This window comes from Oncorhynchus mykiss, chromosome 7 (genome assembly GCF_057628025.1).
Source record: "Oncorhynchus mykiss isolate SJ-2025 chromosome 7, ASM5762802v1, whole genome shotgun sequence".
Taxonomy (NCBI): Eukaryota; Metazoa; Chordata; class Actinopteri; order Salmoniformes; family Salmonidae; genus Oncorhynchus; species Oncorhynchus mykiss.
In genome coordinates, this window is record NC_143028.1 from 38397538 (window position 1) to 38413138 (window position 15601).

A 15601-nucleotide genomic window follows, 5' to 3' on the forward strand; every position below is an offset into this window, starting at 1 on the left:
CCATCCATGCTCAGAATGATGTCACGAGATACGGGTTTCTACAAAGTGGAACAGTCAGCTAATGATGTTATTCGACCATAAAGTGTTTTTTTTTTTAGAGTAAGATAGTAATGTTGTGGTGTGAGTGTGGTAGCTACCTATGAATGCCCCTTCACAGGAGTGTCTCTGAAGCTCAAAGAACATAGTGGCACACCCTACAGAGGTTATTATAGTACGGCATACTGGAGTTCTTCACAACGGGCATGTGGTAGGAATTTAAAGAAGCTTTCACAGAGGAATTAAACACACAAGAGCCATTAACTCCACAACCTTTTTTTTTCTTACTGATCATGAGGAAGATTTTATGCAATCAAATACTTCATCACAGAAATTACAGAATTAACCCAAGCCGCAGCAATATTGCCTACAGTCAAAAAAAATTCTATAAAATGAAATGACTCAATTGATAGATTAAATGAGAAAAAGTGTATTTCACAGATACAGTAATAGTATGCACACAATACATGCACTATATACTGTATATATAGAAGTATGTGGACACCCATTCAAATTAGTGGGTATGGCTATTTCAGCCACACCCGTTGCTAACAGGTGTATCAAATTTAGCACACAGCCATGCAATCTCCATAGACAAACGTTGGCAGAAGAACGACCTTACTGACAGCTCTCGTGGCACGGTCATAGGATGCTAACTTTCCAACAAGTCAGTTTGTCAAATTTCTGCAATGCTAGAGCTACCCCGGTCAACTGTAAGTGCTGTCATTGTGAAGTGGAATGTCTAGGAGCAACAACGGCTCAGCCGCGAAGTGGTAGGCCACACAAGCTGACAGAACGGGACCGCCGAGTGCTGAAGGGCGTAGCTTATAAAAATTCTGTCCTCAGTTGCAACACTCACTACCGAGTTCCAAACTGCTTCTGGAAGCAACGTCAGCACAAGAACTGTTCGTCTGGATCTTCATGAAATTGGTTTCCATGCCCGAGCAGCCACACACAAGCCTAAAATCACCATGCTCAATGCCAAGCGTCTGCTGGAGTGGTGTAAAGCTTTCCGCCATTTGACTACTCTGGAGCAGTGGAAACGCATTCTCTGGAGTGATAAATCCCTCTTCACCATCTGGCAGTCCGATGGACGACTCTGGGGTTGGTGGATGCCAGGAGAACACTACCTGCCCCAATGCATAGTACCAACTGTAAAGTTTGGTGGAGGAGGAATAATAGTCTGGGGCTGTTTTTCATGGTTTGGGCTCGGCCCCTTAGTTCCAGTGAAGAGAAATCTTAACACAACAGCATACAATGACATTCTAGACGATTCTGTGCTTCCAACTTTGTGGCTACAGATTGGGGAAGGCCCTTTCCTGTTTCAGCATGACAATGACCCCGTGCACAAAGCAAGGTCCATACAGAAATGCTATGTCGAGATCAGTGTGGAAGAACTTGACTGGCCTGCACAGAGCCCCCATCTAACTCCTGTGGGATGAATTGGAATGCTGACTGTGAGCAAAGCATAATTGCCCAACATCAGTGCCGGATCTCACCAATGCTCTTGTGGCTGAATGGAAGCAAGTCCCTCCAGCAATGTTCCAACATATAGTGGAAATGCTTCCCAGAAGAGTTGATGCTGTTATTGCAGCAAAGGGGGGGGACCAACTCCATATTAATGCCCATGATTTTGGAATGAGGTGTTCGATGAGCAGGTGTCCACATACTTTTGGTAATGTAGTGTATGTAAATCCCATTGGAAATATATTACAGAGAAAATAAAGACCTCTCTTTCATCGTACATTGCGTCTCTGTTGTTGTTCACCACAGTCGAGTGATAACAGGATGACAGTACCAAGTAATATTGAATGATGCTGCTGATTGACCTCACGTCAGTCTTGGCTCACTGCCTCTTGCGCAGGTGGACATACAGAACTCCACTGAAGAGCAGGAGGGGTACACAGGACCATGCCAGGATGAAGCAGTAGCCAAAGTGACCCATGCTTAGGTCTCTAGAGTCCTGCAGGATCTCCTTACGGTGGAACGTGAAGATGAGCGAGGCGGCAAATGATGTGAAACCTGAAGGAGCAAAGCAGACAGAGGACAGGGAGGGTAAATTATCTTCAGAGAATAGACGTGTGTGAATCAACAACCACAATTAACAGAGAATGAGGAAGCAACTTATCTAGGTTAATGACAAACCCTCTAAAATAATATACAGTAAGTACACACACAAAATAACTGGCTGCCATAAACTGGTAAGTTCTGGTCCAGTACAGTACCTGCGAAGACCTGACAAAGGCCTGTGAAATAGAAGAGCCCGACTTTAGACAAGGTGAAGAGCTGACCCAGGAAGACCAGGAAGGAGATAGAGGAGAAGACCACAGAGAAGACCATCAGGGCTTGGACAGCCTGCAACCAGTCTGGAGGAACAAGAGATGAGCCATAAGACTCCATGTCATTGGGACAACACATAGACAGACACATTGAGTATAAAGACTACATTGGAAACACAAAACACAAACATCATGCACATGATCACTCAAAGGCATAATTACACAGAATAACGATGGGAAGCGGTGACAAGAAGTGACATCCTCATTCACATGTAGACTAGATCCTAAAGACCACACGTAGCCTGGATAAAACGTCCTATTTTATTTACCATTTTCATTAGAGGCAGCACACAGCCAGTTTCCCGTTGCGTTGTCATGAATGCAGTTATACCAGAGGTCTGTGATCTCAGCATCGGTCCAGACCCACCAGGACTAGAGCGAGACACACAATAGAAGAAAGGTTTAGTTCAGCAGGCAATCCGCCCATATCATAAAAGTGGGTTGGCTACGTCCCACTGTTGGATTCCTTCAGAGCTTTCGATGTGATTGAATATCCATAAATTAAATTCCTGCATATTATATAAGGTCCCGGTAGGTTTATCTTAAGCACCATAGTGCTATCCGTAGGTTGATATTCAACGTTGTTGTAGTTTCTCTCTTCAGCCTTTGATACTCATATCAGCAACATATGCCAGGAAAAGGGAGTGCTGCAGAGTCGGATTAGGTATTTTATTAGGATCCCCATTAGCTGTTGCGAAAGCAGCAGCTACGCTTCCTGGGGTCCACGCAAAACATGAAACATGACATATTACAGAACATTAATAGACAAGAACAGCTCAAAGACAGAACTACATACATGTAAAAATGGCACACATGGCCTACATATCAATACATACACACAACATAACTAGGTCAAATAAGGGAGAGTCGTTGTGAGGTGTTGCTTTATCTGTTTCAAAAAAAGGTTGCTGTTCATTTAAGCAATATGAGATGGAAGGGAGTTCCATGCAATAATGTCTCCATAAAGTTATGTACACTTTCTTGAATTTGTTCTGGATTTGGGGACTGTGAAAGACCCGTGGTGGCATGTCTGGTGGGGTAAGTGTGTGTGTCAGAGAAAAAGCATTGTATTTGGGCAAACACAATTTTTACAATAGTTTGCTAAGAGCTGGCAGAAACGTCTGCTGTTAGAACCAGTAAAGGTTGTTTTACCACTCTTGGGTAGCAGAATTCCTTTGGCTTCCCTCCATGCCTGAGGACAATTTTTTATATATTATTATTTTTATTTAACCTTTATTTAACTAGGCAAGTCAGTTAAGAACAAAGTCTTATTTACAATGATGGTCTACATAGGCTAAACCTGGACGACGCTGGGCCAATTGTGCACCGTACAATGGGACTCCCAGTCATGGGACTCCCAATCACGGTCGGTTGTGATACAGCCTGGATTCAAACCAGGGTCTGTAGTGATGCCTCTAGCACTGAGATGCAGTGCCTTAGACCGCTGCACCATTCGTGAGCCCCCCGAATGGTGCAGTGGTGCAACTCCCTCTAGACTCTGATTAAAGATATGACAGATAGGAGTGGCCATAGAGTAAGCTACCATCCTCAGTAGCTTTCCATCTAAGTTGTCAATGCCAGAAGGTTTGTTATTATTGATTGATAACAATAATTGTTCTACCTCTCTCACACTAACTTTGTTAGTTGTTGAGATTGGCTAACAGTGGAGAGTGTCTCACCTTCTCCATGGTAGCGATGAACAGCATGGCCAGAGTGAGCAGATGCAGCACAGTCACAGACATGAGCAGGAGAACCATGATGGCTGCTGCTGGGAGCTTCCACTGAGGCCACACCCAGGGGTCCTGGACATAGACAAAGTCTTGAGATAGTTGCCTGAAATACTCTGGCTCTCTCTCTCTCTATCGCTCTCTCTCTATCGCTCTCTCTCTCTATCGCTCTCTCAGGGGGAAACATGTTCACTTTCATCATGCTCCTCAACATATGCCTGCAGTGATTATCTCTCTCTGCCTAGCTATCAACCCACCACAGGCATCTTAGTCAGGGGAATAAGTCAGGGGAATCTAGAGAGCCTGAACTGCGTTTGAAGAACATAGCAGAGCTCCAACATGCTGTAGGTTTAGGAAGTAAATGTCCCGTCACTTGTCTGAAACCCCTGTCTGCTGCTACTATTATTACTATTATCATTTCAATCAGACTAGAAACATGTACAGTTGAAATCGGAAGTTTACATACACCTTAGACAAATATATTTAGACTCGGTTTTTCCTGACATTTAATTCTAGTAAAGATTCCTGGTCTTAGGTCAGTTAGGATCACCACTTTATTTGAAGAATGTGACATGTCATAATAGCAGTCGAGAAAATTATTTATTTCAGCTTTTATTTATTTCATCACATTCCCAGTGGGTCAGAAGTTTACATGCACTCAATTAGTATTTGGTAGCATTGCCTTTAAATTGTTTAACTTTAGTCAAACGTTTCGGGTAGTCTTCCACAAGCTTCCCACAATAAGTTGGGTGAATTTTGGCCCATTCCTCCTGACAGAGCTGGTATAACTAGGTTAGTAGATCTCCTTGCTCGCACTTTGTTGGCCTTAAGCCATTTTGCCACAACTTTGGAAGTATGCTTGGGGTCATTGTCCATTTGGAAGACCCATTTGCGACCAGGCTTTAACTTCCTGACTGACGTCTTGAGATGTTGCTTCAATATATCCACATAATTTCTCCTACCTCATGATGCCATCTATTTTGTGAAGTGCACTAGTCCCTCCTGCAGCAAAGCACCCCCACAACATGATGCTGCCACCCCCGTGCTTCACGGTTGGGATGGTGTTCTTTGGCTTGCAAGCCTCCCCCTTTGTCCTCCAAACATAACAATGATCATTATGGTCAAACAGTTCTATTTTTTGTTTCATCAGGCCAGAGGACATTTCTCCAAAAAGTATGATCTTTGTCCCCATGTGCAGTTACAAACCGTAGTCTGCCTTTTTTATGGCGGTTTTGGAGCAGTGGCTTCTTCCTTGCTGAGTGGCCTTTCAGGTTATGTCGATATTGGCCTCATTTTACTGTGGATGTAGATACTTTTGTACCTTTTTCCTCCAGCATCTTAACAAGGTCCTTTGCTGTTGTTCTGAGATTGTTTTGCACTTTTCGCACCAAAGTACATTAATCTCTAGGAGAAAGAACACGTCTCCTTCCTGAGCGGTATGACGGCTGCATGGTCCCATGGTGTTTATACTTGCGGACTATTGTTAGTACAGATGAACGTGGTACCTTCAGGCGTTTGGAAATTGTTCCCAAGGATGAACCAGATTTGTTTGTTTGTTTGACTTTCCAATGATGTCAAGCACAGGGGCACTGAGTTTGAAGGTAGGCCTTGAAATAAATCCACAGGTACATCTCCAATTGACTCAAATTATGTCAATTAGCCTATCAGAAACTTCTAAAGCCATGACATCATTTTCTGGAATTTTCCAAGCTGTTTAAACGCACAGTGAACTTAGTGTATGGAAACTTCTGACCCACTGGAATTGTGATACAGTGAATTATAAGTGAAATAATCTGTCTGTTAACAATTGTTGGAAAAATTACTTGTGTCATACACAAAGTAGATGTCCTAACCGACTTGCCAAAACTATAGTTTGTTAACAAGAAATTTGTGGAGTTTTAATGACTCCAAACTAAGTGTACGTAAACTTCCGACCTCAACTGTATGTAGACGTATGCCTTTCCTGTGAGCCTGTGCACATATATACAGATGTCTAGAAGCAATGCAGGACAAGGTTATATCCCATCCCCATCCTCATACTGTAAATAATCTAATATGCATCACCATTCAACAACAAATGGCTGGAATAAGAGTATTTCTTGAGAGGAGTTCATTTCGCAGTCTCCTCTAGCTTGCCCATTCAAGCTGGCCCATTCTGACAGCGCCTGTTTATGGGATGAATGCCAATGGAGGACTAGGTTCAGACATTCAGTTGCAGAATAGAGCAGACTGTGTGTGTGTGTACTGTTCTTCTCCTTTCTAAATTCAAATACAACACATACATGTTCCCCTGCGTGAAATAGTGAGAGGGAGATTTTTTCCCATTGGATTGGTGATGACTATTCTAAAAGGTATGTGTCTCGTCACATTCTTTATCGGGTTGGCATTAGGCTTTTTCACTGCTGAGGTAAACTGTACTGTTTATGTAGTACTTACCTAGTACGAAGAGGAGCAAACCTGAGGAATTAACATAGTAGGAGGGAGAATGTACAGTTATGAATATAGCTACTGTTCCCTGAAGGAGGGAATGAGGCAAAAAAATACTATGGGGAGTCAACGACCAATCATATTCACCTGAAGAAAACTGAAATCACTCCCAATGGGCCAATTGATGCCGAGACAGCCCTCGGAAGCCCCGCCTTCCTGGCTATAATACAGATGCTCGCATGTATTTCATCAATTCAGTACCACTCTTCAGAAAGCCCAAACCCCCTGACGGCGCGGGGCCAAAATATGTTATACCTCGCTCCCTCCTTTAGGGAACAGTAGTTATATTCAAAACTGTACGTTCCCTTTCAGTTGGTCACTCGGTATGACATACTATGGTGATATACAATCTGTAAGAGGACCTGTAAGACTTACTGTAGTACTGTAGTCCTAGCAACATGGGAGGGACCGTGGCTGGAGATGAGCTGTGCGCCTCATCAGGAGCAGGTGGGGGCTTGTTGTTGGCTTCTGAAGCCCCCCTAACTGGAACAGGGATGACTCTTAGCTTAGAGACAGGTGGTGGCCCCTGGGCTACAGCTGGTGGAAGAGATACTGGGACAGGGGCTGAGGATCCCTGGGCTACAGCTGGTGGAAGAGATACTGGTGGTCTAGAGCTCCACGATGGCTGACTGCTGACTGATGCTCTGTAGCTGGAGAGGGTGGCCACTCTGGAACAGCAGCTGGCTGCAGGCTACTGTTGGCTAACGGTGGCAGACTGGAACACCTTGTCAGGAACAGGATGGATACCCATGCTGAGGGCAAAATGAGAACCAGTGGCAGGGACAGGTAGATACACCCTGGCACCATCAGCGGGCTGGTTCTCCACACTGGAAATGTTTGGGAGCTGATAGGTAGGTACAGTATGTCTCTTAGCTGGACCACTAATGGATGAATATCCTTCAGACAGGTGTGGTGAGTGCCGGGACTGAGACAATTCAGCTGCTGCTGGAGGAGGCTCTTGGTAGCTGCACTGTAGGCTTGGAGTGCCACTCTGATGACAAGGCAGAAGTGACTCATCACATGCTGAAGGCCACGTTGGAGGGTCAGTCAACTCACAGTTGTCATACTGTCCATCACAAGCCTTATCCTCTTCATTGGGTGATGGCTCCACATGCTCAGCAAGCACTGATGCGGGCCGTGGTGGTGTCGGCAGAACTCTCTCTGCTGCAGGGATGCCTCAGGATGAGGACTCTGTAGAGGCTGGCTTAGTGAGAGAGAGTCTAGCTATGGACTGGGGTATGAGGTCTCTTCTTGTTGCTCACGTAGCTGAGTGAGACTGTCCCTCTGTTCTCGTGGCTCAGATGGGAGTCTGGGACGAACCTGTACTCTCTGAAGGTCTCCCACTCGTCTGGAGTTGTGTCCCATCTGGCCTGGCTGGAGAGGAAGGGACTGGGTGGAGAGGAGTGTTGTCTTGGCAGCTCCCTCAATAAGAGGCTGAAGGTCGTTTTCTTTCCCATGTGAATACTGTGCATACTGTGCATACTGTGAATACTGTGAATACTCTGCTGAGGTACTACAACTAGGATAAGGTTAGGCATGGCGCCGTGGATGATCAGAGTAAACACTTTAACCAGGTTTGAACGGACCACAATGTAGTGGAGGGCTAAAGGTGTATTATTCTTAGGTTGCTGGTTTGGTATGGGCGTGCTTGCATCTGGGCCTCGGTCAGGATGCACTGATGGGAAGACACAGTGAATAGTTGACTTGCAGTTTACTTCAAGATAGACCGTATGTAACAGCATCGTATGAAGGCAGCACAGCGTGTACAGAGCTACGGCTTGACACAAGGCACACTTGGGTGTGAAGGCGTGTGTGGATGTGTGTGTATGTGTGGTTTTCCTATAGGAGGAAGCAGATAACTAAAGTGCCATCAAAATCAGGAATGATATACAGCTATTATACAATGACATTGCATGACAAATATGGACTATATGACATCACTATAACAGGTTATTACACATGAAAGGCTTAAACTAAAGCACCACTAGTTGGCAATAACACATGAATGACTACACCATTACTAATAACCGAATGGATGGAATCTCACTGAATCCCATAAAGACATCGGAAAGGGTGGGACACAACACAATCACCGAAGTAACATGCGCCGGCGCCATGTTAGGCTTGACTAACTACGAAATGCTAACTGGATTAATACACTGGAAAGGCACGCTAAAGTGCTATCTTAACCCAAATAGTGTGCAAAAGCATACATCCATTTAATAGACGGGTGTACAATAACTCCTCATGCAGTATGACTGAAATGACGGTTATTGTTGTGACCCGTTGTCCACTAATAAAGGACTACCACGGACAAATATCAGACCAACTGTAACAACTTACAGACATAGGCACATAGGTTTGTTTTTAGGAAGACACAAATGCATTTAAATGACAGAGACATACAAGCGCCATAGATGAACTAGTAAATCCAATGTACCACCGCATCAAGTCCGAATGACAATCACATTCCTCAGTAAGAAGATCCTGGGGTTTCAAGCTGTTCTGGAGAGAATTCCAAGACCACCGAGCTGAGTAGTTAAAACACTTTTTTGCAATGATCCGTTCTGATTTTAGGGACCGTTAGAAGTAAGTAGGAGTGAGACTGTAACTGGTATTTATGTTCTGACCTTGTCAAATAAGAACAGAGATCAAGTGACAGTCTTCCAAAAATGGCCTTATTGATCATAGCATACCAATGTTAAAGCCGACGTAGAGTCAGCGAAGACCAGCTGACAGCACTATAGAGGTCACAGTGGCGTGTCAGACGCTTTTGGTCAGTAATAAACCTAAGAGCTGCGTGATACACGGAATCAAGTGCCTTCAGGGTAGTGCTTGAGGTCTGCATATAAATACCATCACGGTAGTCGAAGATAGACAGGAATGTACACCGTAGCAGCTCTTATCTGGCCTCCAAAGAAAAACAAGCCTGGAAAAAAACTGTTCTCAATTTGATCTTCTTTACCAGGCCCTCAACATGATTAGTGAAGCTCAGCTTCTCATCCGCCCAAACTCCTAGATATTTGTCTTTACTTGCTCTGTAGACTTCCTTTTCAAGGTAGTAATGACATGATTTTCAGAGTGTTTAGTATTGGAAAAATAACATGTATTTTGTTTTAGAGCAATTCAGAACAAGCTTCAAATCGTACAGATTCTGTTGAATGATGTTAAAAGCCATTTGAGTTCGTTTTTAAGCCAAAGTCAAACTACTGCTGCTTGAATAGAGAACAGTGTCATCCACATAAAAATGTACATCAGCTGTCTCAATGTCTCCCAATGTTGTTGATGTAGATACTTAACAACAGTGGACCTAAAATTGATCCTTGAGGCACACCTCTAGGATGTCAGATTTACAACTACTTGCCAAGATTTGGAAGGATTATTCAGATTATCAGCAGTAGATTTGAGATAGTGGTCTGCTTACACCAGTTTTCAGTCAGAACTTGCATGTAAGCGGTAACTAAGGGAATGATGCTATACACATGTTCTCTATGCATATGCACAATATGAAGTGCTACAGATACACAATGCTAGCTTACTTAGCTTATTAACACATTTAGCTGCTGACTACACAGGATTACACAGAGTAAACTCTGAGGGAAATATTATGTGCTAAACTCGACATGTGCATGACTAATATAATGTAAACAGTGACATGAAATGCAACTTACTGTTCAATAACACACACTTAAAGCTGCAATATGTAACTTTTTGGGAGACCTGACCAAATTCACATCTGTGTTATAGATCTGTCATTCTCATTGAAAGCAAGTTTAAGAAGCGGTAGATCTGTTCTATGTGCACTATTTCTATGCTTCCAGTTCATAAGTTTAGTTTTTGCATCTTTTTTGTGTGATTTTGTACACCAGCTTGAAACAGCTGAAAATACAATATTTGTGCTTATGAAAAATATATTTCACAGCGGTTTAGATGGTACAATGATTCTCTATCACCCACGTTGAGAGATCCAGGAAGATACGTCGCCCTGGGCAACAGGAAATGCGCACTGCTCCATTCGAGCAGATAACAGGCCATGTGTAGGAGTGAGAGAGACCTTGCCACCCCCATGCCTGTTGATGTACGCCACCACCGTCCTGTTGTTGGACCTTACCATCACATTCTGGCCTTCCAACATCGAAAGGAAACACCTCAGCGCTAGCAAAACAGTCAGGAGCTCTAGGTAATTGATATGCTGCGCTCTTTGCGCTGTTGACCAAATTCCTCTTTCCGAGTAGCCCACACACAGCGCTCCCCATCCCAGTAAGGATGCATCTGTCGTGATCACCCTGCTGAACACTACCTGGCCCATGAGAATCCCCTGCAACAGCAGTCACGGGTCCCTTAGGCACCACGGGGATACCTTGAACCCAACACTGAAACAGTCGCATCAACAGAAGTCCCAGAGACACCAGAGCTATCATAGAGGTCATCAGGCACAAGCGAAAAGGCACAGAGTGCTCTAGCTGAAACCTTGCCAGACAGAGCCGGTATGCGACCCTCCTCTGTTGGGACAAAAACGCATGATTCAGAACCGAGTCCAGAACGACACCCAGAAACTGAATGCGCTGAGCCGGCGTCAAACAACTTTTCTTGTGATTCAGAGACTGAATATGGGAAACCAATGTGTGGAGCTCCTCCGGTTCCCTCGACACCGCTACGACCAGCCAATCACCCAGATAGGCCAATACTCATAGCCCTGGCAACACACCGGTGCCAAAGCCGGCTCCACCACCACAGAAAAGGTGCGGGTGATAGGGAGAGCCCAAAAGGCAGGACCAGAAACTCATAGGCCACACCCTCGAAATGAAACCTCAGAAACTTTCTGTGAGGAGGATGTTTAGCCACATGAAAATACCCATCCTTCAGATTTACGGATTTGAACCAATCGATGGGACGCACAGACAACAATAGCCAGAGGAGTGTGAGCATTTTGAACTTGCAAACCTTGAGGTGCTTGTTTAAAAACACAGAAGTCCAGGATGGGACACAACGTTCCATCTCTCTTGGGAACTAAGAAGTACCGGCTGTACCAACCGCTCTGTACTTCAGACATAGGGACCACCCGAATAGCCTGCTTTTGAGAGAGGAAATCTCTCTCAAGATAGACGCTAGGACCTCGGGGACCATTGACATAATGATGCCACGAAAAGGAGGAGGATGCACAGCGAACTGCAGACAGTACCCCCTCGTCGCCGTCCTCATTAACCAGTGAAACTGTGCATGCCAGCCACTGGACAGATCACGCTGCCAGTTTCCTAAACATTATCTCCTGAATGATAGGGAAAATATTTTTTTTGTTGTCATGCTTGTTTTCATATCCACCACAACCGTGCGTCTGAATGTGCGGAATGCACACACCTGGACGATACCACACTCTCAATGCCCCTGAACACCGAGGAATCTTGGGTAGAAACAATGTGCTTTCATGGTACTGCCGTTCTGATACCCGGATCACACCGGGTTTGGGGACTTTGGCAACAAGTAACTTGCCCCCATTGACCGAGCCACTTGGGAGCACTGTTGTCACCGTAAATGCTTGGTGAGGGCCCCAAAAACACGCCTCCTCCAGCTAGGGTTGTGAGGTCTGCTTCTTTCACCCTGGTCTCCTTTGACCAAGCATGGCGCCTGTGCCAAGACGTCCGCCACTGCCCAGAACCTCGAAGCCGCCCCCTGGCCTGGAGCATCCTGCCTCTGGCCTAGACCCTTCCCATCACGCCTCGGGAACTGCCGAGGTGCCCCGGTGAAGGATCTTCATTAGAAAAAGACCCGTAGAGCTACATCCTGTTTTTGTTTCTCCCTGAAAGGGGCCTGTTAGAACTCCATAGCCAAGCTAAACAACCTTTTGGTGAAACTGGCTCATCAAAATACATATGCCTGTCCCTCTCAGGAATCCAGGACAATGTCAACCAGAGGTGCCGCTGAGCCACCACCGCTGCTACCATACTTTCCCCCCAACTAGGATAGTACAGTGGGACAGACGCAGCACAAAATCAGCCGTAGCACGGATTTTGTTGAGAAGCTCTGAAACTGGCTTCCCCACCTCCACAGTCGCATTCAGCTCCTGCAGCAAATCGATATGATACATCTGCAGCATTGTGACCACATTCAATGACCGGGCCGGCACACCCCTCACCCTGGTACACTTTGTCCATCTGATCTGCCGGCACGGTTTATTCGTAAGCACCCTGCTAGGATTAGCCCCGTTGTTAGCATCTGGAGCTCAGTTTCTCACCAGTTTTCCATCCATCAGACTGCAAATGTGCCCCGCCCTCTTCATACCCTCTACAATCACTAACTCGCTATAACCTGGTAGCACCAGCCTGGCTGAATGAGGGGAATCCCAGGTCGCCTTTAGCTCATCGGCGAAAATCTTTATACAGGGGTAAGTGATGCTTCACTGCGCTGAAGGGACAGGAGGTACCTTCTCCCAAACCTGGAGGAACTCTGCTGCGGGGGAGAAGACACCCAATCCATCTCCAGGTGATCTGCCACCCGACGACACAGCTCAATCAAAGGTGGATTAACCACCAATGGTTCACTCTCCACCACCAAATCCAAAGCTGGGGCTTTAGGCTGCCCCAGAGCTGCCCTTGAGCCAACCAGGCTCGTAAGACCCTTCACTGGTTTCATCGTAAGACCCTTCACTGGTTTCATCGTAAGACCCTTCACTGGTTTCATCGTAAGACCCTTCACTGGTTTCATCGTAAGACCCTTCACTGGTTTCATCGTAAGACCCTTCACTGGTTTCATCGTAAGACCCTTCACTGGTTTCATCGGAAGACCCTTCACTGGTTTCATCGTAAGACCCTTCACTGGTTTCATCGGAAGACCCTTCACTGGTTTCATCGGAAGACCCTTCACTGGTTTCATCGGAAGACCCTTCACTGGTTTCATCGTAAGACCCTTCACTGGTTTCATCGTAAGACCCTTCACTGGTTTCATCGGAAGACCCTTCACTGGTTTCATCGGAAGACCCTTCACTGGTTTCATCGGAAGACCCTTCACTGGTTTCATCGTAAGACTCTTCACTGGTTTCATCGTAAGACCCTTCACTGGTTTCATCGTAAGACCCTTCACTGGTTTCATCGGAAGACCCTTCACTGGTTTCATCGGAAGACCCTTCACTGGTTTCATCGTAAGACCCTTCACTGGTTTCATCGGAAGACCCTTCACTGGTTTCATCGGAACACCCTTCACTGGTTTCATCGTAAGACCCTTCACTGGTCCGACCCAAAGGCCTACTGAGCGTATTTCCACCCCAGGCAAACAGGACAACACTTGTGAGTATGCCCTAGGGTACGGTCGGAGGTTAAAACTCAGCTGGTTAGCCTTTACTCTTACCACTGGCCATCTTACTCAAGCAAGGAAGCACTGGTTACACAAGCAGAGCAGAAAGTAGTGGGTTTTTAGCAAACAAAAATCCTACCCAAGCAAGGAAGCATTAGCTGAACAAGCAGAGCAGAAAGAACAGAAAGAAGTTGACATTTATCAAACACAAAAACCAATACCAACACCCAAAACTCATAACATTTAGTGGTACCAGTACTCTCTCCCCAATAACAGACACCTAAGTTGAAGCCGAAAATTGCAATCTTTGTGTCCTTGAAAAGTTTGTAGATTGTGTGACCCTTTCTCCCTTTAGGTGAGCTGAGGAGCGAAGAATTGAGGAAATGAATGCGAGCCTGGTATTATAACCAGGAAGGCTTCCGAGGGCAGGCTCAGCATCCATTGGCCTGTTGGGCGTGATTTCAGTTTTCATCAGGTGAATATGATCGGTCATTGACATTGACTCCTCATAGTATGTTACACCGAGTGAGTGGCTGAAAGGGAACCGTGCCGTGAAAACAAAGTACATTGACTCTGATAACATTACACTCTAGATTGAGAATAACCATTTTAAAAGTATATATTTCAAAACACACATAATGATTTTGGTATATAGTATATTTGTGTCACTGTTAAATCAAAGCAAAAACACAATAGATATCACTATAACCAAAGATTTATCAAGACTGTCAAGTCAAGTTCAAAGCCTTGATATTGCGACTTACCTTAGATTGCAAATTTCAGTTCCAGGGGCCAAGTGGCTGGTTCTGTAACCCTCAGCAGCCCTGTCTTCTGCTGCAATCGGGCTTTTCTCACAGATGCCAATCTCCTCCCCCTCTACACTTCGTCTTCTCCCACACTCGGTCTCTAAAATTTAGAGAAAGACAGGGGTTGGAATGCAGAGTGGGATACAGGGGGAGTTTTAAACTTCCATTTCCTCTGCCCTCCCCCAAAGTCTACAGTCTGGACCAACTGACTAAAAATGACTACTGACTACCCACTGCACTGGACCCACCCACAGTCATGAACCGAGTCAATCACATGAAAAGCTACATATTGTAAACATTACATTCGTATGTTGGCATGGTATACATACAATGGGGAATAATTCATACTTTGCTTTCGATCTGTTCCATAACCCTGCAGCAAATTGTAAGAGTAGAAGGATGTAATGTATGTGTTCAGTATCAGTTTATAGAGACAGAAGAATCTTAACTGTCATAGCAACATACATTATTATTGCATTTGTCAGGAGCAATTTACCTCATGTATTTGTTTTGTCAAGTTGTATCCAAAGTCACACTATAGTTGAGTAGACTACCTGTTTAAAGTGATCCATTGCTTTGATCTAGGGGCAACTGTGTGGGAATATGGGAGATGTACTGTATAACCCATTCTGGGTTAGTCTGTCTCTAGTACAGTACAGCTACTGTTGCCAGGCTGGATTCAGTCAATGGGAGGAAATTACTTCTCATTAGAGACCACTTTTGATTCCTAGTGAGTGGGAAAACTGAGACCACACAAGAAACCTAAACAAGTAGGCTAAAAGTTAACACAATAAGACAAACAAAAATGTTTTCACGAAATCTGCTTTATTTGAATGTAAAGGCAATATTTGACAACAAACATACAATAAAATAGAACAATCTAAAAAAAAACACCAAATTAACAAATGTACATTTTTCC

General features: G+C 44.9%; 1 protein-coding gene across 2 annotated transcripts; it reads right to left on the minus strand.

Annotated features, from left to right (window-relative positions):
• Window positions 1–242: 242 nt before the first annotated feature.
• On the minus strand, window positions 243–14889 carry emp3a (epithelial membrane protein 3 (MAM blood group) a). 2 transcript variants are annotated; one of them, XM_090240895.1, is made up of 6 exons: window positions 14641–14783; window positions 6539–6559; window positions 4055–4177; window positions 2645–2747; window positions 2262–2402; window positions 243–2058 (listed from the first exon to the last, which is right to left on the minus strand). In XM_090240895.1, the coding sequence occupies exons 3-6, from the start codon at window positions 4130–4132 to the stop codon at window positions 1883–1885; spliced, it is 498 nt and encodes a 165-aa protein (XP_090097021.1). In that variant the 5' UTR covers window positions 4133–4177; window positions 6539–6559; window positions 14641–14783; the 3' UTR covers window positions 243–1882. The 2 variants fall into 2 exon arrangements, with proteins under 2 accessions (XP_090097021.1, XP_021465040.1); XM_021609365.3 differs by lacking the exon at window positions 6539–6559 and having other exon boundaries at window positions 14641–14889.
• Between the last annotated feature and the right edge of the window lie 712 nt (window positions 14890–15601).